At 35.9% G+C, this 25,434-nt stretch overlaps 1 protein-coding gene across 3 annotated transcripts; it reads right to left on the bottom strand.

Moving 5' to 3' along the window:
* Positions 1–17,789: 17,789 nt before the first annotated feature.
* On the bottom strand, positions 17,790–24,446 carry LOC131038659 (uncharacterized). Of its 3 annotated transcripts, none has more exons than XM_057971158.2 (10): positions 23,584–24,446; positions 23,188–23,302; positions 22,391–22,501; positions 22,075–22,247; positions 21,450–21,776; positions 21,176–21,301; positions 20,084–20,935; positions 18,982–19,966; positions 18,766–18,859; positions 17,790–18,625 (listed from the first exon to the last, which is right to left on the bottom strand). In XM_057971158.2, the coding sequence occupies exons 1-10, from the start codon at positions 23,848–23,850 to the stop codon at positions 18,424–18,426; spliced, it is 3,252 nt and encodes a 1,083-aa protein (XP_057827141.2). In that variant the 5' UTR covers positions 23,851–24,446; the 3' UTR covers positions 17,790–18,423. The 3 variants fall into 3 exon arrangements, with proteins under 3 accessions (XP_057827141.2, XP_057827142.2, XP_057827144.2); XM_057971159.2 differs by having other exon boundaries at positions 18,982–19,963; positions 23,584–24,445; XM_057971161.2 differs by lacking the exons at positions 23,188–23,302; positions 23,584–24,446 and adding an exon at positions 22,707–23,162.
* Positions 24,447–25,434: the final 988 nt, after the last annotated feature.

Genomic DNA, 25,434 nt, shown 5'->3' with positions numbered 1-25,434 from the left:
TTTTCAATATCACAGGGTTATTTTTCTTTCTTTGTTTTTAGTAATTTACACCAATTTGTTTCCCTTTGAGTATATTCGCTAGTTTTATTTGAAAGTCATCAATGAAATTTACTCTCAAAGAAACATTTTTTTGTCAAAATCAAATTTATTACATTATATTTTGGTGAACCCAACATTTTACACCACTACTTTGTGTTAGAGTTACTAATGGACTCGGGCTTTTAGATCACTTGCAAAACTAATAGATGTCTTCCACAAGAGAGTAGCAAGAGAAATAAATTACCTAATTATGGGTACAATAGATTGGATTGAATGTTGTACTTACTAAATGTACATATTATGCCTTGCTTATATAGGCAAAATTGAGAGATAAGATTATACAAGATCGTGACAAGTATATTAACCCTATACAATGATACAACTAACATGACAAATATTAAATGACCTAGGACACAAGAATTAAATAACATAAGATAAGATAAGATAAGATTTAGTTAGTTGAGACTTCTAGAAATATTCCTAGGACCTAAGTAAACTTAACATGTCGATAAGACCTACTAGTGAGCTAGTTAAGTAAAATATTGTATTGACCCCAACACTTTGTTGTTGTGGTTCACTACATTTTGGTGAACCCACCACCCCTACATTTTAAAAATCTTCTTCGAAACCTTAAAAGGGTAAAACAAAAACAAAACAAAAAAAATTAAAAAAATTGGTGGTCTTGACCTAAACCCCATTCGATGCCATCAAAGGAGACATACAAACTTCTTTGTCTTTATCAAGAATTGTAGGTAATATTATTGTTATTATCTTGTGCCTTTAAGTACCTTGGTACTATCACATCCCTCTCTCTTCTATTTTACTTTCAATATTGTATATTTATTCATAGCTCCAACCATTCCTAGATACACTTGGTATATGAGTATTCACACATATTTTATTTTCTCTCTATTTATATCGGTTGTTATGATGGTGGAAACACCAAGGCAAATATTTGACTTAGACAAATCCTCAAACAAACCCTAAATCTTTCTCCTCATTTTTATGCATGTGGTTATATTTTTTTATGCATGTGATTATATTAGAGGTATTCAATCACTTGAAAGTTTCCATGTTCATATTTATTGTTCATTTTGTTGGATTTATTCATTCTACCCCACAAGTCCCAACTATCACCTGCAGGCAAAATACCTATCACAAATGGAGATTAAGCAAGATAGGTTTGATCAATCACAAATGGAGATCGAACAAGATAGATTTTCTCAACAACTTGAGAATAGTATTGATGCACAATATTAATGATTACAATGAAAGATGAATCCTTATAGAAAGGCTAAAGCAACCCTAGATCTAAAATCTAGAGAAAGATTAAATTAGGTAGTGACAATTGTTCAAATCATATGCAATAAGAAAACTTGTGCTACTATTATCTGTTGGCATTACAATAGAAAGGAGATTGTTGACATTTCAATAAGGATATTGAGAAGGTTGTTGGAGATTATTGATATAACTGAAGAAGGATGATTACTGTCTTAATAATATTATTTTGTCATTGATGTCAAGAAATTGATTTTCTGATTCAGTATGATGTTTCCATATCTTGAGAAGTGTGTTTTATTGAGTATTAAGAGGTCGGTAAGTAACACAGAAAAAATGTGATAATGAAGGGGAGAAATAAGTTATTCAATGGGCAACTATTACTGAGTTAGACAATGATGAGATCATATTGTTTTGATTGTTTTGATATCCTACATATGTCGTTGATTATAAGTTTAATACTGTACTATGTCACCGAGCAAAGAACCTAGTCGGTAAACCCTAAGGTTATCGATATCGGTTAAAGAAGGCAGAATGTCTACAGAGTGAAGTTCAGTATTAACCGAGTAACAACTGAGTAATAACAAAATGCATTGGATGAATAAAAGCATTATTTAATGAAGGATGCTGATGAGCTGGAGTTGATTAGATGATTGGTATGTCGCACATGAAGTTTGTTAAGGATCTACGGCAATCGAAAATCAAGAGGAAGATCTACAGCACAGATTGAACCGCAATAACCTAGCACAAGTTCCAAGGAAGAAATGCAAGTCCCAAGGCGAGGTAAAACGTTTTTCAGATCGAAGGATACATTGAACCTAGTCAAGATTGATGATCTGATGGCTAAGATTGATCATGGGAAATGTGATCAACGAGATTAAGTGGTTAGAAAATGTTTATAAGTAAGGAATTGTTGATGAACAAGGTATGCGGGCAAATGTATGCACAATGATGCTACAGTAATGTTTACCAAGCATAGAAGCTTGAAGATCTGATTGAAGAACAGATTGAGAAGCCCAGCAAGCCCAACAAGGGACAAGATAAGTCTTATGACAGAATTGGTTTGAGCACATAGAATCTGCTTTAGCATTTCAGATGTGAAGTTGCAGATATATTTTATTACTGTTATTTATTTTGTAAGTGACGGGAAATCTCTTAACCGAGTGGACTTAACAGTCTTATTTGTAAACCCTCTAACAATGTAACATTCTAAATGAGTGTTTGAAATCCTTTGACAAGGTCACTTCTAACAAAGTGCAAGACTCTAACAAGTCTAAGGGAAATCCCTTAACCGAGTCACATCTAGCAATGTGTTTGTAATTTGTAACTGAATTAAGCTTTTAACCGAGCTCTAGAAGGGTATTTTTCTTAGTGGGTCCGAAATCCCACAGTGGTTTTTCCCTATTTGGGTTTCCACGTTAAATTTGGTGTTAAATGTGTCATGATGTTTTAAAGTGTATCTGTTTATGAGTATTTAATGATTTACAGTCATAGTTGCATATCAGTAAAGGCTACCGAGGTTGAATCTAGTAAATATATTGTAAAGTGGAGTTTTATGATTCACCCCCCCTCCCCCTCTCATCTTAATTAACATTATCCTAATCTAAAAACGTTTTCTCTTGTGCATTGTGTTCATTGTATTATCTTTTATTGTTGTTGATTAGATTAAGGACTTTGTTGAATTGTGCTCAAAAAAATTAAATTTTATTCAAGACTAATTCACCCCCTCTCAATCTTGGGGTGTGTTCAACATAGATTTCAAACCTGATTTAGTAGATATCAAAAACCTACATAGTAGAGACATTATTATAATTGGGACTATTGATCATGCATCTCAATTGTATGAATTCTCTCATTTTTTCTTTTGGTGATCTTGTAATTCCATTTACAAGCTCACCAAGAGAAAAATATTTAATATTGATAAAATATTTATAATTTAAAAAAAAAAAATTAATTTAAAATAAATAGATGACTAAAAAAATTTATACATAAAAAATAGACAAGAATCAAATTAAATCACATATATCTTTATCCATTGAATACAATTTATTATTTAATTTTTTTTTAAATCTTTTTTTTAAGGATATCTTTATTCATATCATTCCTTGGTCTGTTGCTTGTTCATTTTTCATCTATGCATGCTCTCTAGCTTTCATCCTGATGATGGATCACGGAGTGTGATTCGAAACGTTGATGCAAAAATTTACACACAATTGAATCCGGAAACAACAGTATGAGATTCTTTTTTTTTTTAATATAACATAGTTTGTTTAATATTGATAAGATAATATAAGATAATTTTTTAATATTGATAGAATATTTATATTTAAAAAAATATTAATTTAATTTAAAATAAATAAATGACTAAAATTATTTATATATAAAAAGATGGACTTCAATTCGAAACACATGGAATAATATGCCTCTATGCCTAATAATTAGGAATTTAGAAGTCTTTGATTTAGATATTAAAAGCCAAAAATAGAACAATCGACTTGATTTGGTAGAGGATTTTAGTATCGATTTAAAGACCAGGCCCACATCTACAACAATTTGGATTCATGATTTTCCCACATCTAGTACCAAACTATGACTTCTAAAATTAATCACAATATGGAATTGGGGTGGCTCATTTTTCTTCATTTTTCTTTCACATTTTTCTTTCACATTTTTCTTTCACAAAATTTGATGTGAATTTTGGCTAAACATTCCAGAGTATGATCTCAAACGTTGATGTAAAAAGAAGTCACACAATCAAATTCAAAAATAGCAATAGATATCATTATGAATTATGAAAATCTAATAATTTTAAAATTTGATATGTTTATCACACATTCTTTTTTCCCAAAGACACGTGAAATAGAAACCATTTTTATTTTCTCAAGCTATTCTCGGTTGGAAAAACTCTACCTTGACTTTAGAAGCTCCAGTGAGATCTCACTTGTTTAAAAAAATACCTAGCCCAGCTAGAGATCTTCAATGTTCATGCTTTGAGCATCTTCGGGTAAGGAAACTCCCTCCAAATTTAGTGATTTGTTAAGGGTAACCCTTGTGGCTTCTATTCTTTGTTGTTTGCTATTGTTCCCTCGAGTTCAATTGTTTGTTTGAATGTTACAATACTATCGCAGGATTCACAACATTGGCATGTTGATTTATGCCTATTAGGTTACTTCTATGTTTACTCCTCTCCTCAAATTTATGGACAAAATATTGGTAAGGATCCATTAGAAAAATACTATAGTTTCCTGCCCGTGCTTGCAGAATAACATTCCGAATCTATGCATGACCATGAACTTTCGTTAAGAGTCCCTCACCCCATAGAAATGCATAAAAACATTCTTAAAGTCCCAATTGAAAGTACTTTTTATGGGAATGCACATCTAGTCCTCTGAACAATCTAATTCCAGAAAGAATTTTTCAATGTCTGCGTGCTATAGAACTTTCCAAGTCTTTTTACAGGATCCTGTGATGGGACAGTGAAAAGAAGAGAAACTAGGAAACGCTTCCAAATTCAAAAATTAAACTAGAATTCCAGAGAACTCTGAGCATGAATCGGTACATTCTCAACAATGGAGAGTAAGTTATAAGGTACCAGGACCTGCCTTGTTTGTGGACTTCTTTTTAAGCTTGAAAAGTACTGGGCACTCTGACCATCAAGTTATAGTGCCATCATAGGCTACATATTTATGCAGATGTAAACAATAGAAAATGATAAAGTGATGCATTCTCTTTTTCTTTTTTATAGAGGATTTTACAACATTTGTGAATTCATTTTGCTACTCAATTTAAGAGCACAAGTCTTACCTCTTCAATTAAGAGTCAAGGATCGAAGTGTATCTATTCTACCAAAGTCGTCAGGACACCATCCTAACGCCATCCTTCATTTTGTACATCCAGGGGTTTGACTCTGAGTGGATGTTGTAATCAAGTAGCATACCATCATCTTCACCAGTTGTGCTCAACCAACTGAACTACAACTCTTTGATATTCTCCTATTTTTCAATTTTTGTCTTCTTTAATGATGTTTCATACATTTGTTGTTAGATTATTTCACTTAAATTTCCTTCCCCTTTACAAGCAGTAGGCTCTCTTGCAATTTGAGGCTCTTTCTACTCAGTTTCAATTGAATAATATGCTCATCTTACAATTTGTAGTCTTTTTATGTCAATTAAAACAGTATTTTATGTTTTTGATTAAGGTAAACTGGGATTTTGAAAGGGCCTAGACCCTTGTACAAGGGAGACAATGAAGTTCAACAAAACAACAAAGGACAACCACCAGGAACCAGCAGCAAAACAACAACACAACTAAAAAAAACTAATAAAGGGCAAAACAATAACAACAAGCTACCAACCCAAATTCAAGATAGTTTGAAGCCAAATTGTTCTAAAGATTTTTTAATTAATCACAATATCTTTTCCTTAATGCTAATATCCTTCCACACATGTCTCATCTTTTTAGAAGAATAAATAAGATCTAGAGGGAGACATGCCGCTCTGACTCTCAACCCCAAAGCCCCACCATGAACCTTCATCAAAGGGGTCTCCATCCCAGCTTCAGGAGCACGAGCACCCCTGTTACATCCTACCTGCACAACCTCAGTGGTGTTGTTACAACCATTATCAACAAATGGCGCTTGTTCCTTTCTCTGCCAAACAATGTAGTGTTTCCTGTTGATTGCCTTTTGTTCCTTTCTCTACCAAACAATGTAGTGTTTCTTCTCGTTTGGGCAATCAGCATCGGCATGACCCACTTTGGACAACAATGGCAAACCACCAAAGAGTTTTGAAATTCAATCGGCTGCACCCAGTTCCCCGACTTGGATAATAAGGTAAACCATGAAGGGAGCAACTTGTCATCCTTCACAAGAATACAAAATCTTGCAAATAACAAACATTTCTTGAGTTTTGTGACTGCACTCCTCACAATGTACTGCCCAAAAGTTTTCAAAATACCCATATATATCTCTTCATCTCACTATTCCAATGGTAGCTCTAGGAATCTAACCCAAATCAAAAATTTGTTGATGCTATCTATCATTAGATTAAAACCCAGAGACCAATTTTTAAGACAGACCATTTCGCCCAAGAAACCAAGGGCCTTCCAAGCAGATCCTAGAGCACATCTATGTTGGGAACGGAAAACAAGAAAAAGTTATTCAACAAAGCAATCACCTCAACCAATCCCCTAGATTCCATTTCCAAAGCACCCATCTTTTGACTACATCATTGTTTGGATAATAACACCATAGAATCTCACAACTGTTGGCATTTTGGATGAATTGATTATGTGTTGCATTAATGTTTTGTCATTGATGTCAACACTAGCTGTTATGGTTGGCTACCAGCAGACAGGTTTTGGTTACCGGTAGAAGATCTAGTGTTACCAGCAGAAGAGACTATCTGTTGGACACTTCCGGCATGTTTGAATTAATGGAGTATGTTTGATTTTATGTGTTACATGCTTTTGGGGCTTGTTTTGGTTAGTTGGTATTGACTTGGTAATCAGACACCCTTGTAAGCCCATACCAGCATTGGTTTAAGGTTTAACCGGCAGAGCTTTCACTGAGAAATCTTGACAGGATGCATAAGTGGTGTTGGTGCGGCTTCTAGATGGATTTCAGGATGCTAAAGATGTTCTTTGATCGTGCCTCAACTGAGTGAAGACATTGCTTTAGCATGGTGGACCCAGATTAGGTCTGGTGTCTATCTAGGTTATGGATCAGTATCATGTTAACATGTTCTCTACACGTTATCGGGATGATTTATGGATTGGTTATTGTTCTTTTGGTCTTAAGACGACATGGCATATCATTGTAAAATGGATGTATGTAATGATCTTATTGTAATATCTTTTAGGTGGCCGACCTAATTGGTTTAGGCCTTATAGTTGGTATAAAATGATGTAAGATTTCATTATAGATTATGTGTTGTGGTCTTGGAATGCAATATCATATGCGAAGGAGATTTGGTCGATCATAAGTGATCGAATTGGGATTAAGGAAGAGGTCAAAGGCCTCCGGTATTGAGCTTAATCGGGACTATAATCAAGCATGGTAGATGCTATCTCTAGCAGTTCATTATTTTGGATTGTTGTCCATTTATCTTGAGGTGGTTATAACCTCCCTATAGACAGTGAGACTCTTTTTGTAATGATCAGTACGCTCTAGGCAGTGTGCCTTCTTGCATGTGTAGACCCCTCATTGTATCACATACTTTCTGCAGAAGTATCATCTAACTGTGGGTAGGCTTCCCACCGCGGTTTTTCCCTTTCCAATTTTTCCACATACAAATCATGGTGTTATGTGGTATGGTTGCATTGTGTTGGTGTTATGTGGTATGGTTGCATTGTGTTGATTATTTGTTTCATTGTTAAGTTTTATTGCTTACCGGTATCTGTTTCTGATATTCCGGTACTTAATGTTTATGTGATCCAATTAAAGGTTATTAAGTGGATTAATTGATATAATTTGTCAACAATTGATTAACACCCCCCCCCCCATCTCAGTTGTTCACCGGTTATCGTAACAATTGGTATCAGATATTTGGTCCTCTTTTGCAAAAGCTTAACCGCTTGAGGTAGATCTTATGGCAGCTAACACTTCAAATCCACCGGCAACTATTTTCAGAAGAGAAATCCCAAAGCTTGATGGTACAAATTATGGGATATGGAAAATCCGAATGGAGACTCATCTTATAGATGTCTTAGTAAGGATATTTGGGAGATCGCTGAGAAATGATACACACCTTATGATCTGGCATCTGGCAATCCTGCTCTTGCAAACCTAGACAAGAATATTGAAAATGATTGCAGAGCTAGAGAAGCCCTCTTGTGTGCACTTACTGATCGGCAAATCATGGGATTGACTGATAAATCATCGGCAAAGGTTAAGTGGGATGAATTGCAAACTCTGAATGAAGGTGACCCTACTGTCAAAATTGCTAAACTTGATGGTTACTGGGTAAGGTATGAAAACTTGAAGATGGAAGATAATGAAATACTTGTTGTATTTATGGAAAGAGTAAATGAGATTGTTATGGGAATTCAATGTTGTGGAGGATCTCTAGGTGAAGATGATATAGTTTCCAAAGTCTTGACTCTTGAGAGCTTTCCCACCGGCTTACAAGATGAAGGCAATTGCAATTAATAAGCTAAGAACAATAGCAAACACTTCAGTTAACAGAGATATTCTGATTGAGAAATTATCTGCTTTTGAGCGTGACGAACTTGGATCTTCTAGAGCTGTAAAGTCTAAACCTGCTTTTCATGCATCATCATCATCATCTACCGGCAAAAGTGATTGGAAAGCCTTATATGCAAAAGAATTGGAACATATGAGGAAAGAAGATGAAGAATTTGAGCAACTTGAAGCCTTATTTACTAGAAGACTACCTAAAGGACCGACAGGAAGTAACTATGAAGGAAAAACACCTTTTAAATATTTTGTGTGTAATAAAATTGGCCATTTTGCATCTAAATGTCCTGAAAGGACTGCAAGATTTGAAGAGAGAGTTAAGAAATCATTTAAGCCTAATCAGAACGGATATAGATTAAAGAAAAGTAAACAATGCTACATAGCGGATGAGGAAGGAGTAAGTGATGACTCTGAGGATGAACCGGCTGCAAACTCTGCTAGTGGATCCGACAATGGAAAGGAATGGGTGTTCTTTGCTTTAAAGGAAGATAAACTGGAATCGGCTATCATGAATGAAGAAAAGGCCCTGGCAGCAAAAGTTGAAGATAAGGATGAATGGGTAATTGATAGTGGATGCTCACATCATATGCCTGGAGATAAAAGAAAAATTTTGTCCCTGCAAGAATACAATGGTGGTCAAGTCAGATTTGGAGATGACAAAGTATGTATGATCAAAGGTAGAGGTATTATTTCTCTAGATGGCAAACATAATGTTGATAATATCTATTATGTAGAAGGTTTAAAGCATAATCTTTTGAGTGTTGGTCAATTGGTAGATAAGGGTTTCCAACTTCAGTTTAAAGATAGAAAATGCAAAATCATTAACAAAATTGGTTTGGAGATTGCAACCGATACTCGGACTCGAGGTAATATTTTCCACTTGAACACTAGTAATAAGACATGTTTGATTGCTCATATTGATGAGAGTTGGTTATGGCATAAGAGGTTGTGTCACGTTAATTTTGATTGCATTGTTAAGATTAGTTCAACTAAGGCAGTTAGAGATATACCTAAGATTCATAATCTTAGGTATATCTCTAACTGCCTTAGTTGAACTAATCTTAACAATGCAATCAAAATTAACATGACTTAGAACTTCTTTTAAGAGCATACATGATAAATTTAATGATGTATTTGATTTGATTCACACTGGCTTATGTGGTCCAGCAAGGACTAGAAGTTTTCAAGGTGATAGGTATTTCATGTTGATTATTGATAACTATTCTAGAATAATGTAGGTGGCTTTTCTAAGGGAGAAGTCTGAAGCCTTTAAGAAATTCAAGATCTTTAAAGCAAAGTTTGAAACAAAAACTGGATCGAAAATCAAATGTCTAAGATCATATCAAAGTGGTGAGTTCACTTCTCATGAATTTAACAGTTATTGTGAGACAAATGGAATTAGGAGATAGTTACTGCACCTCGAACTCCTCAGCAGAATGGAGTAGTGGAAAGAAAAAACAGAACTATTTTGGATGCAGCAAGATCTATGATGATGGAAGCCAAATTGCCTCACATCTACTGGAGAGAAGCAGTAAGTATAACAATCTACAAATTCAACAGAGTTCACATCAAAGGTGAAACCGGTAAGACCCCTTATGAATTATGGTTTGGACATACACCTACTCTTAAATCTTTCAGAATTTTTAGAAGTAAATGCTATATCAAAAAAGATGATTCAATTGGAAAGTTTGATCCTAGATGTGATGAAGGGATATTTTTTGGTTATTCAATTCAAAACAAAGCATATAGATGTTATAACAAAAGATTACAGAAAATTGTGGAGAGCGCTAATGTGAAAGTGGATGAGCAGTACAAAAATCAATCTATATCATATGACAGGGTACCAGTAGTGGAAATGATCATAACTGAACCGGCAATGCCTCAACCGGTACAGGAAACTAAGATAGTTACACTAACACAATCATAAAATTCAACTATGACTGCTGATCAGAGCAGTGAACCTCAAGTTCAGAAGACACCAAGGTATGTAAGATTAAATCATTTTGAAGATCAAATCATTGGAGATAGGAACAAGGGAGTTATGACAAGCAAAAGACTAACAAATGAAGAGGCATGTCTTGTTTCTCAAATTGAACTGGCATCTATTATTGAAGCCTGTAAAGATAAACATTGGTTAAAGGCTATGGAAGATGAATTAGATCAAATAGAGAAGAATGAAACTTGGACTTTAGTTCCCCGGCCTAAAAATAAGAATGTTATTGGAACTAAATGGGATTTTAAGAATAAACAGAATGAGGATGGTCAAGTTGTAAAAAACAAGGCTAGATTGGTTTGTAAAGGATATTTCCAAATGGAAGGAATTGATTATGGTGAGACATTTGCACCTGTAGCTAGAATTGAAGCTGTTAGACTATTTCTTGCCTATGCAGCTTATAAGAACTATAAGGTTTTTCAAATGGATGTTAAATGTGCATTCTTGAATTATGAACTTGAAGAAGAAGTATACATTGAGCAACATGATGGATTTCACTAATAGATGATAAAGATATGATTTGCAAATTGAAGAAAACTTTATACAGATTGAAGAAAACTTTATCTGGATTGAAACAAGCTACTAGAGCTTGGTATGCAAGATTGGATAAATACCTTTTGAAGTTTGGTTTTACTAAAGGCAGTGTTGATAGTAGTTTATATTATAAGATCACTGATGATGATATTCTGATTATTGAAGTATCTGTTGATGATATTATTTTTGGAGGAGAAGATAAATTGTGCATGAAATTCTCTAATAATATGAAGAATGAATTTGAAATGTCCATGATTGGTGAAATAAGATTTTTCTTAGGTTTGCAGATTACTCAAACTGACAAAGGCATTTTTATCTATCAAACTAAGTATATGAGGGAATTTGAAATGTCCATGACTGGTTTGGTATAGATAATTCCAAACCGGTAAGTACTCCTATGGTGACAAGTGAGAAATTATCTATCAAGGATACTTCTACACCGGTAAATCCCACAAGGTAAAAGTCTATGATTGGTGGTTTGTTATATCTAACTCAGACTAGACCGGATATTATGAATGGGTAAGTATTGTTTCAAGATATCAAAGTAATCCTAAAGAAAATCATGAATGTGCAGGAAAGAGGATATTTTGGTATTTGCAAGGAACAACATAATATGGCTTATGGTATTCTAGAGATGATGATTTCACTTTATGTGCATATACTAATTCAGATTGGGCAGGAGATACTGATGAAAGGAAGAGCACTTCTGGTGGAGGTTTCTTTGTTGGAAAGAAACTGGTTTCATGGATCAACAAAAAATAGTCATGCATTTCTTTATCTAATGCAGAAGCTGAGTATGTTGTAGCAGCAACTAATTGCACTCAAGTCTTGTGGATGAAGCAAATGTTGAAGGATATCAAGGTAAATTGTAGTGAACTTGTAGTTATCTTCTGTGATAACTCTGTAGATATTTACATGTCTAAGAATCCGGTATTTCACTCTAAGACTAAGCATATATCAATAAAGCATAACTTTCTGAAGGACAAGGTAGAAGGAAAGGAAGTCAAATTGGTTTATGTGAACACTAAAGAATACATTGCAAATATATTCACTAAACCGTTGTCTATGAAATAATTTGGGTATTTGAGAGACAGGTTGGGGGCTTCTGCTCCTCCGGCAGAGACTTGATTGATGCAGTTTGTCATCAGTCCGACATGCATTATCAGAGATATTATTCATTCCGGCACTGATGAGTGGTGCTACTACTCAGGGGGAGTAGTCAGCTTTGAGATTCAGTGGTTTATATTCTTGCTTTGATATTTTTGTCAAATTTTTGGCATTGATGTCAAAGGGGGAGAGATAGTGATGTGAAAAATAAATTCAGAGATATCATTCATAGTGGGAGAGTTATTGATATTCAAGAGATTGTTGGTTGTCTTCCACAAGGGGAGACTTTTTCGGCATTTCTTGATACTTAGATGTTTTTCACATCTAGTGTTGCCATCAATGCCAAGGGGGAGATTGGTGGCATTATGGATGAATTGATTATGTGTTGCATTGATGTTTTGTCATTGATGTCAACACTAGATGTTATTGTTGGTTACCGACATACATGTTTTGGTTACCAGCAGACGATCTAGTGTTACCGGCAGAAAAGACTATCTGTTGGACACTTCCGACATGTTTGGATCAATGGAGTATGTTTGGTTTTATGTGTTACATGTTTCTAGAGCATGTTTTGGTTAGTTGGTATTGACGTGGTAATCATACACTCTTGTAAATCCGTACCGGCATTGGTTTAAGGTTTAACCTGCAGAGCTTTCACTGAGACATCTTGACATGATGCTTAAGTGGTGTTGGTGTGGCTTCTAGATGGATTTCAGGACGCTGAAGATGTTCTTTGATCGTGTCTCAACTGAGTGAAAACATTGTTTAATGTGGTGGACCCAAATTAGGTCTGGTGCCTATCTAGGTTATGGACCGGTATCAAGTTAACGAGTTCCCTACACGTTATCGGGATGATTTATGGATTGGTTATTGTTGTTTTGGTCTTAAACTAACATGGCATATCTTTTTAAATGGATATATGTAATGATCTTATTGTAATATCTTTTTGGTGGCCAACCTAATTGGTTTAGACCTTAGGATTGGTATAAAATGATGTAAGATCTCATTATAGATTATGTGTCGTGGTCTTGGAATGCAATATCATATGCGAAGGAGATTTGGTCGATCATAGGTGAACGAATAGGGATTAAGGAAGAAGTAAAAGGCCTCTGGTATTGAGCTTAACCGGGACTGTAATCAAGTATGGTAGATGTTATCTCTTGCAGTTCATTATTCTGAATTGTTGTCCATTTATCTTGAGGTGGTTATAACTTATTTGTAGTTAGTGAGACTCTTTTTGTAATGAGTCGTACGCTCTAGGCAGTGTGTCTTACTACATGTGCAGGCCCCTCATTATATCACATACTTTTTGCAGAAGTATCATCTAACTGTGGGTAGGCTTCCCACTGTGGTTTTTCTCTTTCCTTGTTTTCCACGTACAAATCATGGTGTTATGTGGTATGGTTGCATTGTGTTGATTATATGTTTCATTGTTGAGTTTTATTGCTTACCGGTATCTGTTTCTGATATTCAGATACTTAATGTTTATATGATCCGGTTAAATGTTATTAAGTGGATTAATTGATATAATTTGTCAACAACTTATTCACCCCCCTCTCAGTGGTTCACCGGTTATCCTAACAACAAGAAGCAAGGTCTTAAGCCAAGCACTAGAACTTTCAGCGAGTGTCCAAAATCTTAATTTGAAGAATCAACCCCTCCCACAACCGGAGAAGGAACAGCAACAACACTAGGCAAGTCCTCGGGAGCAGCATCAAGAAGAATAGCATTTAAGGGAAACCTCCACAGCAACCTGAGCATCATGCCCACACTCAGGAGTGTTAACAAAAGCCAACGAACCAACCATTTCGGGGCAATAGCCCTCAGCGTAACCAACCACAACCATTTCATAGGAAAACACATCCTGCAAACACAGTCCATTTGAAGCCAAGGACACCCTAGCCTCCAGAGCAAAGAGATAAACCTCCAACACTCTAGAAGCACCAGTTGGAATAGCAACAAAGAACGAGGTTTGGCTACCCAACCCAGCTCAAAAGGAAAACTACGCAAGTGAAGCAAAAAGCCCCACGTGAAAGCACTCCCAAGGTCCCCCCTGCCATAGGCTAAGGCAAAGCTGGCCTCCCAGAAAACGACCGCACCTGCAACACTCTGCTGCACCTCCAGCATATCGCCATGAGGAATTTTCCATTGTCGTCCACAAATAGGCCAGACCATTCATAAAAGAGAGGCTCACTCTAACCATCTTCCTCATTCCTTCATCCAATTCAACCTCACTCCCACTCTGCACCTGATTAGAATCCCCTTTCCGGCTTCCACTCCCGCTCTTTCCCACTCTTTGTCAAATCTGGGACAACAATATTTTTTGTTTATATAGTTTTCTTTGGAAATTACCAAGTCTGGAACAAGCACGCATACCTTAAAGTTGGAAGTTACAGATCTATAATTTGGATGTATATTCCAACACTTGATTCATTAACAGGTACCCTAACCTCCTTGGATTTGATTGTCCATAATCAGGGTGGAAATTCCACTCCTTGATTCACTATCAGGGATCCCATCATTTCTTAATATAATTTGATTGGATAATTTTCCCTAATGCAGAAATAAGGAAAAACAATCACAACACTTGCATAGAGCATAGAACGAGGCAACGATGTATGTAACAATGTAAACTACAAGCAAGAGTGACAAAAACAGCAACTTGCTAACTTGTTAATGTGTCCATTCCTAACGTCCACACCATCATTCTTGATCCTCATGATAATACAACCACCAGTTTCACCAGTGTACAGGATTCCGCATGACCAATCAATCCCATAGAACATAAGAGTCTCGAAGTGGTTCTCTTTGATCCTGCAGAGAAAGGATCAGATTTTTAATTTGTCTATGTGATTTAAAGAAGAAGTCTTGCTACCCCTTTTCTTAAATATGCCTTCAACACTAAGTCTTGCATTCGCCGAATTTCTGGCTTCAGATTTGGAACTTTCTCAATATGCCTTCAGATGATGGACAGCCACTGGAATAGTTGTTGGGTCATCTACTCCCCTGTGGATCTGCAATTTTGCAACGTTTGGCTTGTCTGAATGCTCTGGACAACCCCTGGGATATTGTCAATGTCTTACAGATACGTGTTGGACAAACAGTAGCAGACCAATCAACCGAGAATGGTACATTAGATGGCTTTTCAATGTTAGTTCAGAGGCATTCAATATAATCATTTTATAAATGAAATAAACATTTACAAGAAATTTGTTAGCTCTTAGCCTCAAGAAGTGGATAATCAGATCCCTGGAGTCACATTTTGTTTACAAAGAAACAAAATTGGAAGTTTTGTTTTCAGAACACTCCAGCCGGACGAAGGCTCCATGCTGCAGGCATAATGAGTAAGTTCCAATGCTGGTGGATCTGGAACTGTCATAGCAACTGGTTCTGCAGGATCTGCCACTGGCAAACTGGGAGTTGGATCTTCTGCTCCTTAATCTACTGCTGTTTGTGCTGACTCTGCAGACTCCAACTTTGCTACTGTTTATGGGTGTTGATATTCATCTTCATAAGCCGGGTCTCAATATTTATTATATGATGCACCCGTCCCTGTCTCTATTCCAGCTACCCTTACTTCTGCTACTAGCTCTGCCCCTGGTAGTGATCATTTGACTTTATCCGGGGGAACTGTGGCTTTCAAATTATAAGGAATGTGAGGCAAGATGATGGTTTTGAAGCTAGAGGCTCTGACACTCAGAATGGAAGAGCTCCCGAGCAAGATGGATATGAAAATTTGACTGGCTGTAGTAACAGTTCTCAGTGCTTCTTGCTAGTGTGTAACCGTTACTAGTTACCAGGGGTGGATTTAATTATTTTTTTCCGAATTACGTGTTACTTGTGAGCAAGATCCAGAATCCAGATAGTAGAGCTTATAGTAGAGAACCAATTATAGTTCATTTTAAAATTCAGATACAGAGCCTGATGTTCCAGACTTGGATCATAAACTCAAGAATTTAGTAAAATTTGCATGAAATCAAATTTGCGAGTATGAAAAATAAAAAATAATGTAATGTTTTAGATTAGGGTAAAATGTGATTTGAGAAGGCCCAAAACCTTGTACAAAAAGGGAGATAAAGCAATAAAGCTCATCAAAACAACAAAAAACAACTTGTTTCAGCAACATAACAGTTAACCAAAACAAAAATCAGCTAACAAAGGGACAATATAATACCTTACAAATGACCAACCCAAAGTCAACATAGTTTGAAACCATATTGTTCCAATGATCTTTGATTAACTCAACCATCTTATTCTTAAGATAGAGAAACTGAAGAAAGCAATGGTTAAAAAAGGCAATGTAATGTTATGTCCACCTTAAGGTAGAGAAACTAGAGGAATGTGTAGCTATACAACACATGGTCATGAAATACACATTCATGTTTACATGTCCTTGTACACATCTTGGATCGACTATGGTCCTGGCCCCCTGCTCATGCCTCCTCTTTTTACTCAGACAAATATTCAGATGTATCAAGAAACAGAATAGGATACTCCATCATGAATCTTCGACCCTGATTATATACAAACAGAAACTAGCGGACCTGTGTTTTTGTATGGATGTGGTTGATACAAAGGCCAGGTCTGCATCCTCTCTAGACCTCCGTGACTGTTACTTCAGTCTTATGTTTATTATATCCCTGTTAATTCTTATCACTCAGTTTATGAGTATAAAAAACTTAGTTATTTGGCATGGTGTAACTGGTTATAGATTAGGCAAGCTTGGGTAGTTATACATCTATAAAGTGTCATATATGCCACAATTACTACTTATTTGTTCATATAATTTACTTTTATCTTTCAATTGAAAACAAGTACTTAAAATACAATGCACATTGCAGTTAGCAATTTGATTGACAACCAAAATCAATTAAATAAGCAACTTCATCCGAGAATTAACTAAATATGTATCTTCAAGCAAATACGAGTCAAAAACATTTACAATTCCAAAGTCCAGTCAAAATGAAAGCGATAAAGATATGGTTTGTGGATGATGACACTTTTACTACTCAAAATGTTACCAAAACTACAGTTATCCAGAAACCATATAAATTTTTTTTCCATATATAGGAGCCGTGTACACCAACTCAAACATAGCCATCCATGCAACCTCATTACTCAATGTGATCAGTGTAAATTCTTTGCTAATCTTGATCAACCATAGAAATGAATAATAATTTATGTATGCTAACATGCAGCTACCTCTTAATAGATAGTCCAATCAGTCATCCGAGGGAATTATACTTTCTATGAACTTAACGTGATAAAAATACATTGATAAAGATCAAAGGTCATGCAGGATTTTTGAAGCTGCTTTTGTCATAATGTTGTAAGCAATATAAGATGGTTCTTTACCTTGCCAGCTATAGCAAGTGCATTTAACCATGGATGCAAAATGGTTTCAATGAGCATCCACCAAAGAGAACATAGCCAGCAAACTCCTGTTAAATATATTAATTCCAGAGAAAAATATTGTTTTAGCTCAAAAAATTTCTATCAACCTTACATTTCTATTCATAAGTACAAACCTAAAATCCTACTTACCGTGTTTGCCCCATAAACTTATATTAACCTTGCATTTCTATTCATAAGTGCAAACAAAATTTTCAACATCTCAAAATTTTAAAAGCAATGCAAAGGGAATAAGATCTTGACAATTATTGTTATTGGTTTTTTATCACTTAGGCAAATTTGAAATTTCGACAGTTTAATTTCTGTTCAATCCATAAGATGTACAGTTATTATATAAAGGCAACATCCTTTATATGATGTTCCACCTCTAACAATGAGTTTTCAGAAAATATCCATTGTTACTTTCATTACTAACCACTTGGTGTATATATAGCCAAATGGCAAATACTGAAAGTCAAACTTGGAATGGTTAGCTGAAGACACTGATCCCAAAGAATTCCACTCAATGTATAGCCTGTAGACTACATTTTGTTCTTTGACAGTTTTGCTTTCCTCCTCCTGCTTCAGCCAACAATCCAACAGCAAACCTCTTTGCAAGTTTGACAAATAGAAATATATCTCCATTTCTCACATTTAATTGATGAATTTCAAAAGTGACAGGAAATATTGGCTCCAGAGACCTATAGCTGAATCATCGGAAAGGTTTGAAATAATAAACCTTTTCATGATATTTAACTTCATTAACAACTTTCTGCAGTGTATGGCATCTTTTCTGAATACTTGCCAGCAATGTGATTTCCACCCCCCTCCCCTGTTTTAGGTTGTCCCCAACACATTGCTTTGGCATTGAGCTCGACAAAAAACTCTAGCTTCCATTGTGTTGTAGTTTCCCTTGATTTGTTTTCATGAAAGAATTCCCTTTACCAGCAATCTTGGCTTTTCTATTTGAAAGTGATTGAAAAGGATTCCTCTGTCCATTGGAATATTTTCCATAAGAGTCACCTATGCCATCTTCATACTGTGCTTGCTTAACCTTTTTCCTTCTGCCACGGTCATATTCTTCATCCCTGCATAAATCACACAAGATTATGGCAAACACAAAGGCATAGACATAGATATATGATTACTGTCTATAGAAACACTTATGTAGAGATGAACTGATATGTCAAGTCCCAAGGTGAAATTATATGTGTTTAAGATACCCTACCATTCATCTAATACATAACCAACATGGTTTGCTTGTTTGTCTGAAGCTCTGCTACTTTTTACCAAGCCATCATCGATAACATCCCAACATGGAACTGCAGAATAGCCACAATACACAATCATCAAAAAGCGTTAAATATCTAATACATAAACAAAGGATGAACCTTGAGCTTAATTGAGTTACACTGCATATAAGAAAATAAAATTGTGACTATACCTGCTGGCCCATCTAATCTAGCCTCTAGGAAAGACGATTCAGATTTTTTTGCGGATTGAGGAGGATCTTGTTGACATGTTTCTCCTCCATCTGTAAAGCTACTATTTGGCTGACGAAAAGCAGATATGTTTTTCTCCTTGCTCAGTCCAGAACCAACTGAGAATACATCCACTGCACTCCTCAGATGAACAGATGATTCACAATTTTCCATAGACAGTGCCCCATCTTGTTGACATGATTCTACTCCATCTCTAAAGCTATTATTTGACTGACGGAGAGCAGACAAGTTTTTATCCTTGTTAAATTTAGAGTCCGGCTCAACATCAGAATATTTATGTCTAGCTTTAATTAAACCCTGTCCATCAGCAACTTCTCTTTGTTTCTTTAGCTTAGTATTATTTCCACTAGAAAGCTGTCCGTTTCCAAGAGGCATGGAAGTATCACCAAATTTAGCAATGTTACACCCATTCTGAGCCACACCAACTGTAATTTCAGATGTCTCAGCATGCTGCACAGAAACACAACCATTTACTTTGTTTGACAGACCCTTTCCACGGAATTGTTGTGGAGACTTAGAAGCAACTGAACATCCAGAACTTTTTGCAACGGCATGGTCTTTTGCACTAGGCATGTTTGCAGAGTGTTTCTGCTTAAGAAAAACGCCAGCCTTCTTAAGCCGTAATTTCTTGCAATTCTTCCTTTCATTGGATCGTTTCTTCCTCAAAATATGCATTGCTCTTAGAAGAAAATGTCTCCTGAAAGATAATGTTCGTAAAAACTGAGGACATGGAAGATGCTTCATAAGCTTCAATCTGTTTCTACTAATAAGATAGTGGTTGTCCTTGTGGGATTTTTTGTACTTATGGTTAGAAACACATTTAGTTTCTTGTATACATTTGGAAAACCTATCTTGATGAATAGATTTTACAGATGACCCATTCTTTTCCCTTTCCTTGCAGAGAAAAGTACCATTTTCAGCTCCCTGCTAAAAGTAAACATTTACCCTATCAGAGTGATAAATGTAGAAAGACTCATTAGGGCCAAAAGCAATTTTCTCAAAGACAAACATATACGATGTAGCTTTGATACAAAAATCAAGTACCTGAAATAAGGAACCATCTTCCAGCAATAAGAGTTTAGCAGCCTCGCTCTCATTATCTATAGAATTGTGGACCACACTACAATTCTCTAGATGTTCACCAGCTACAAGTTTACCATTTGAATTATTTTGTGGAACTTTAGCAGTATGATGCCCAGTAATAATACCTGTCAAATCATTCATGGAATGTTTGAAATTCTCATGACTATTACCATTAATTTTTGAATCAACTCCAGAATTTCTACTAATATAGTTCCCATTGCCATTGCTCACTTCATGGTTCCGAGAATGTCTAACAACCAGAATCTCATTAAAATTATCCATGGAATCAGCACCCTTTATTTCAGATTCATGTTTCTTAATATTATTGCCAGCATCATTGGATGTGCACCCATTACTTATGGTATGACTTGAGAAAACATCATTTGTTTGGATACCATCGGTTCTTGGAGGCACAATCTGTAATGTAGCATCATGATCTGCTGGTGATCCAGATTTACTGCATAACTGACCAGAACTTGTGTTCTTTTCTAGACTTTCTGAATTGAAATTGACATTTGAAACATTTCCTACCTGTTGCGATACCTTACTTTTCTTGTTTACACCTGCAATAATAGAAGAGATTGCTGTCATTTGGAAAGAAGGCACGTTTGCTGTCGCCTGGGAGGCACAGGAATCTTGTAATTGGTTTTCCTTTGGACGCCCAATGTTCAATGGCACAATCTTCTTTAGTTTAGAACCATTATCCTGAGATTGAGACCCACCTGCTGTTTTAATGCTCATGTTCTTATCTCGTATATAGAATAGCATGTAAGCTTTCTGGCTAAGCACAGATTTCTCACTGACTGAATACACCTGGAGTATAAGATGTCACAAGAATATCTTCAATCAGTATAAGCAACTTCAGTATCAAGGTATCACATAGGTGTTACCATTTAAAAAAGGTTCTGCTTAAAACTGTAGATCTTTAGCGTATTCTGTTACACACAAATGATATAGTAAATGCTATTGGATTGAATCTGCTAAACAAAAGCAAAAAATAAAATATAATTGCAAAAGGTAGCATGTCTTCACAACAATGTAATAAACGAATACCCGATTATCATCTAAAGCATGCCAGATGCCTGTGGATGAACGAATAAAGCAGAAATAATGACCAGAATGTGTGCTCCAGCCATCATGAACAAGAACACCATAAAGAGTATACTTAAAATTGCCTTCCTGTGATAGATCAATAGAGAGAAACTAGAATATCATAAGAAAATACAAAATATTACCAAAAAACCAATAGATATTACAAAGATGAAATTACCAGATTCCATTAGAAATGTCATTAAATGGCAAATACAATATGGTAAGGCCTACTTACATGTGAACTGCTAACAAAAGGTTTCAGATCCAAAGTACAACCAAAGTCTACTTTTTTGTCTATTTTTCCTCCAGATCCCCCTACACTGAAGCGCTTGAGATGAATTGCAAGAACATGTGGTGCTTTATCAATTTTAAGTTGCTTCAGAGCCTTCACTTTTACTTTGCATCGATCACATTGATATCTTTTCATGCCCCCATCTAACTGCTCCACTGCCGTGTAATGGGATAATGCTTTCAACAAAGAATCTGCTCGAATGATCTCTAGGCTCAAATCTAAGAAAGGATCGAATTTATCGGAACAATAAGAACATTGTGTGCACTTCACCTACAAGCCAGGTTGAAGCAATTGTAGATGAATAAATACTCTTCTATCTAAGGCTACAACCTAGAGTTTCCAGCTGGAAAAAATTCATGAAAGGTTTAAGTGACTCAAGAAATCCCATTTATGAAATGAAATGTAAATCCTGCAGGTGTCCATAATCCCATCTCTATTCTCTTTGCAAAAAACTAGAAAGATAATGTTTAAATATAAATAATTTCTTCTGTTATCTTCTTACATTCACTCAGCCTTGTTAACAAAAAATGAAGAAATTTTGAAAAACTAAACAACTAAAAATCAATACCTGACTTATGAGTCGGCCACCAAAAATTTTATGTACTAGACTCTTCTCATAGGCAACAGGCGATTCACTTGTTACCCCCGCTGGTAAACAACATTTATGCATGGATTCCATCAAATTCATCATGTATTCATGAGCATCCTCTTGCCTTGATATTCGGAAGTTGCGAGATATACCTTCCAACAAGTCAAGAATCTAATGTTGTACAAGACTTGCATTACAAATGATAAAATCACAGAAAATTAAACAATCATGCTAATTAAGTTACATCAAAAAATTCATAATAATGAAGCTAAGTAAAAACATAGAGTTTGGATACATCGCAAGTTCCTGACAAGAATGGTAGGTGACAAAATCTTGCCAGACGATCCTGCAGCATTAATGGCATGATCCTGAACAGCACACATGGCACAAAATCCAGCTACACGACCTAGGTAAACGAAGGAACAAGCATTAGTAAGGAGCATGAAATGGCATATTAGTACACAGAATGCTAACTACAAACTAATGGCATTCCATGCATTCAAAGCAATCCACAATTACAATATGTCGCTGATCTTATACACAAGCTCAACAATAAATATGGGCAGCATATATTATAAAGTCTTTTACTTCTTATTTTTAAATTCACTCACCTTTTTAATTTTTGTTTGATTTGACAAATCCCTTTTAGGTAACACATTCGAGAGTTCTAAACTCCAGCATTTACAAAAGACTCCAAACTCCTTCAGGTTTTATAAATAAAAATGGCCAGGATATCACAGGAGAATAAGTCAACCAAATTCTCGACTTAAGTTAATGCAGGAATAAGCATCACAACTTACTACCAGACCATAGCTCGGCAAACAAATATAATGAAGCCTACATCCTCCGGAAGGAATAAACTTTCTACCAACATTCATTAAAAGAAATATATTAAAACACAGACAATGTGCAAGAACATGTACTACAGGCTAGTATTATTCACATAGCTAGAGAGGATCTTGAAGGGTTGAGGTACATCTTTAAAGGCTTTCGAGACTTCAAAAATTTATGCCTACAAAAGCACAAAAAGGTTTAAAATAGGTTTAGGAGAGTTTTTAGAGGCGTTAAGAAGATTTCGATTTTGAAACTTACAAGTTAACTTGTGTCGCCCACCCTGGAAGTAGGCTGCGAGGGGTTGCGTGTATGTAAGACACTGCAAAACCGAATTCAAAAAACAGGTATTGCCAAGGTTCGCAAGCCCGGCACCCTGCTCAAAACCAAAAACCCATTTTTACTCTGCGATTTATCCTTTTGTAAATGAAACAATCTACAAGTTACTTCGATCAATACCATTACAACACATACAAGATTGAAATGAATGGAATTACAGATAAAATTGCTCAAACCGTTGCTTGCTTGACAATTTTTTCTCCGATTCAGAAAACTAACAGAAATATAAGAAAAGGAAAAATGTAGAATAGGAATCGAATTAGAAAATATTTAAATTGTCAAAGGGGTTGTGGTGTAAGGTTAAATTGGATTCCTCACAATTCTTCGAAATCCAATTTCTTCGATGACCTCCAAATCCATCAGGTCTTCCTTCTCCGGCGGTTTTGCAGTCTCTTGAGCGGAAGGGTTTTCAATTCTAGAGGTCGGGGAACATTCCAATTGGGGGTTCAGCGGCTCCAGATAAAACCCAGTGCTTGTTCCGCGACCACTATCCCTCTTATTCCTGGCGGGATGGAACAAAATTCGCCTCTGCAAAATAGCATCTGAACCGGCTTTCAAAACGCCGTCAATAGGATTTTTAGCCATAAATAATCCCAAAACCCTAAACCCAAATCTTCAACACACTCTTACACCCTTAACCTAAAGATCGGTTGAGGACAACCCACTTTAGGTATTTTATTATTTTAATGATTCTAAGAATTGAGTTGCTGTGGTATTAAGCCCATAACACTGCAGTTTGTTTTCGGAATACCCAGTTGGAGCTTTTGAGTTTTGATGACTTGGAGAAGTATGTGAATGTGTTTGTAAATTCACAGCCCTTTGGTGTCGACGAATTTATATGGAAATTATTTGTACAATGCTGATGTTTCTGTGTTCTTGTGAGCAACAAAAACAAGCAAGGAGGGATTTTGTACTGTAAACCCTAAACCCTAGGCCGTCTCTCTTTGAGAAAAAATGAATTTAGTACAGATTGAAGTGAAAAAAATAAATCTGTCAGTAGCTTGATCCTCAGTTTATGAAGGATTTTTCCTTATCACAGACCTCTGAGCTGTTTAAATGATGAATATGATTTCTTGGAAGTGTATAAATTTTTTGATGTGAACCGTTTCCTGTGTCACATCGACCTTCGATAGTACTGAGAATACCTATCCTTCATTTTAATTCTGTGAATATATAAGACGCATGAGAATATACATCATTTTATATGTATATATGCGTTGGAGACAAATACATTTTGTATTTTTTTTTTGTTGTTCTTGCACGTTTGTAAACAGATAAGGATGAGAGGCGGCAACACGTAGGGAGGATAAGGCGACAAATAATTGCATTACAATGTGTTTCCAAAGGTCTTTTCACAAGCATGGTTAATTTTTTAATTAAATAGTATTCTAATGAAAATAATTGCATTATGTTATATAGCTTAATTGAAGAAGTGTTATTATATATTTCTTTAATACTCCACGGCTTATTCAGAATAGGATTGCCAGAATCCTGAGATTTCAGATGAGGTCCCTTCTTTTGTTGTACCTCAGGATTCCTTTAGATTTGGGGGTTCAACGCGGAGATTTTTGGTAAAGAATTTTGGATAAATTTCGTTGCAAGGTTAATCATTGGACTTACAAGTGGTTATCCTCTGCTGGAAGAGTGATTCTTTTGAAAACTGGGGTGCAAACGCTTCCCATTTATAAGTGTTTTGTGCAGGCTCCCCCCTCCATCTTTGTGAGAGAGTCCAATGCTCTTTCCCGTCAATTTCTTTGGTTTGGTATTTTTCTTTCTTCTAAGTGGAGTTTAGTAAAATGGGACTTTGTTTATAGACCGAGACATGTTGGGGGTCTTGGCCTCGAATCTATTGCTTTGATTAACAAGGCCTTGGCGACTAAGTTGTAGTGGAGGTGGTGTAACAGTCAGGATCAGGGCTAGGCCAAGATTTTAACCCACAAGTATCTCCTTGTTGCTAATGATCATGAGGTGCCTCGTCTTAGTTTAGTGGACAGGGGCTCTTGTATCTGGGATACTCTTAAAAAAGGTGCCCAACTTATTAAAGATGGCCTTTCTGGATTTGTAATAGAGGCTTTGAAGCTCTTTTTTGGCAAGTTTCTTGGGATGGTCACCCTCCTATTTTGTCTAGTTATCCACAACATCGGCCTCTTTGCAATATTTTCAGTGATG

Source organism: Cryptomeria japonica, chromosome 9 (genome assembly GCF_030272615.1).
Source record: "Cryptomeria japonica chromosome 9, Sugi_1.0, whole genome shotgun sequence".
Classification (NCBI taxonomy): Eukaryota; Viridiplantae; Streptophyta; class Pinopsida; order Cupressales; family Cupressaceae; genus Cryptomeria; species Cryptomeria japonica.
This window is presented reverse-complemented; position numbering and strand designations above follow the sequence as displayed.

Coding starts and splice junctions, on each gene's coding strand:
- LOC131038659 (XM_057971158.2), bottom strand. CDS start 23,850: ATGGCTAAAAATCCTATTGACGGCGTTTTGAAAGCCGGTTCAGATGCT. Junction 22,502..23,187: donor TGGGCGACACAAGTTAACTT/GTAAGTTTCAAA, acceptor TCGTTTACCTAG/GTCGTGTAGCTGGATTTTGT. Junction 18,626..18,765: donor GGTTATGTATTAGATGAATG/GTAGGGTATCTT, acceptor TGATTTATGCAG/GGATGAAGAATATGACCGTG.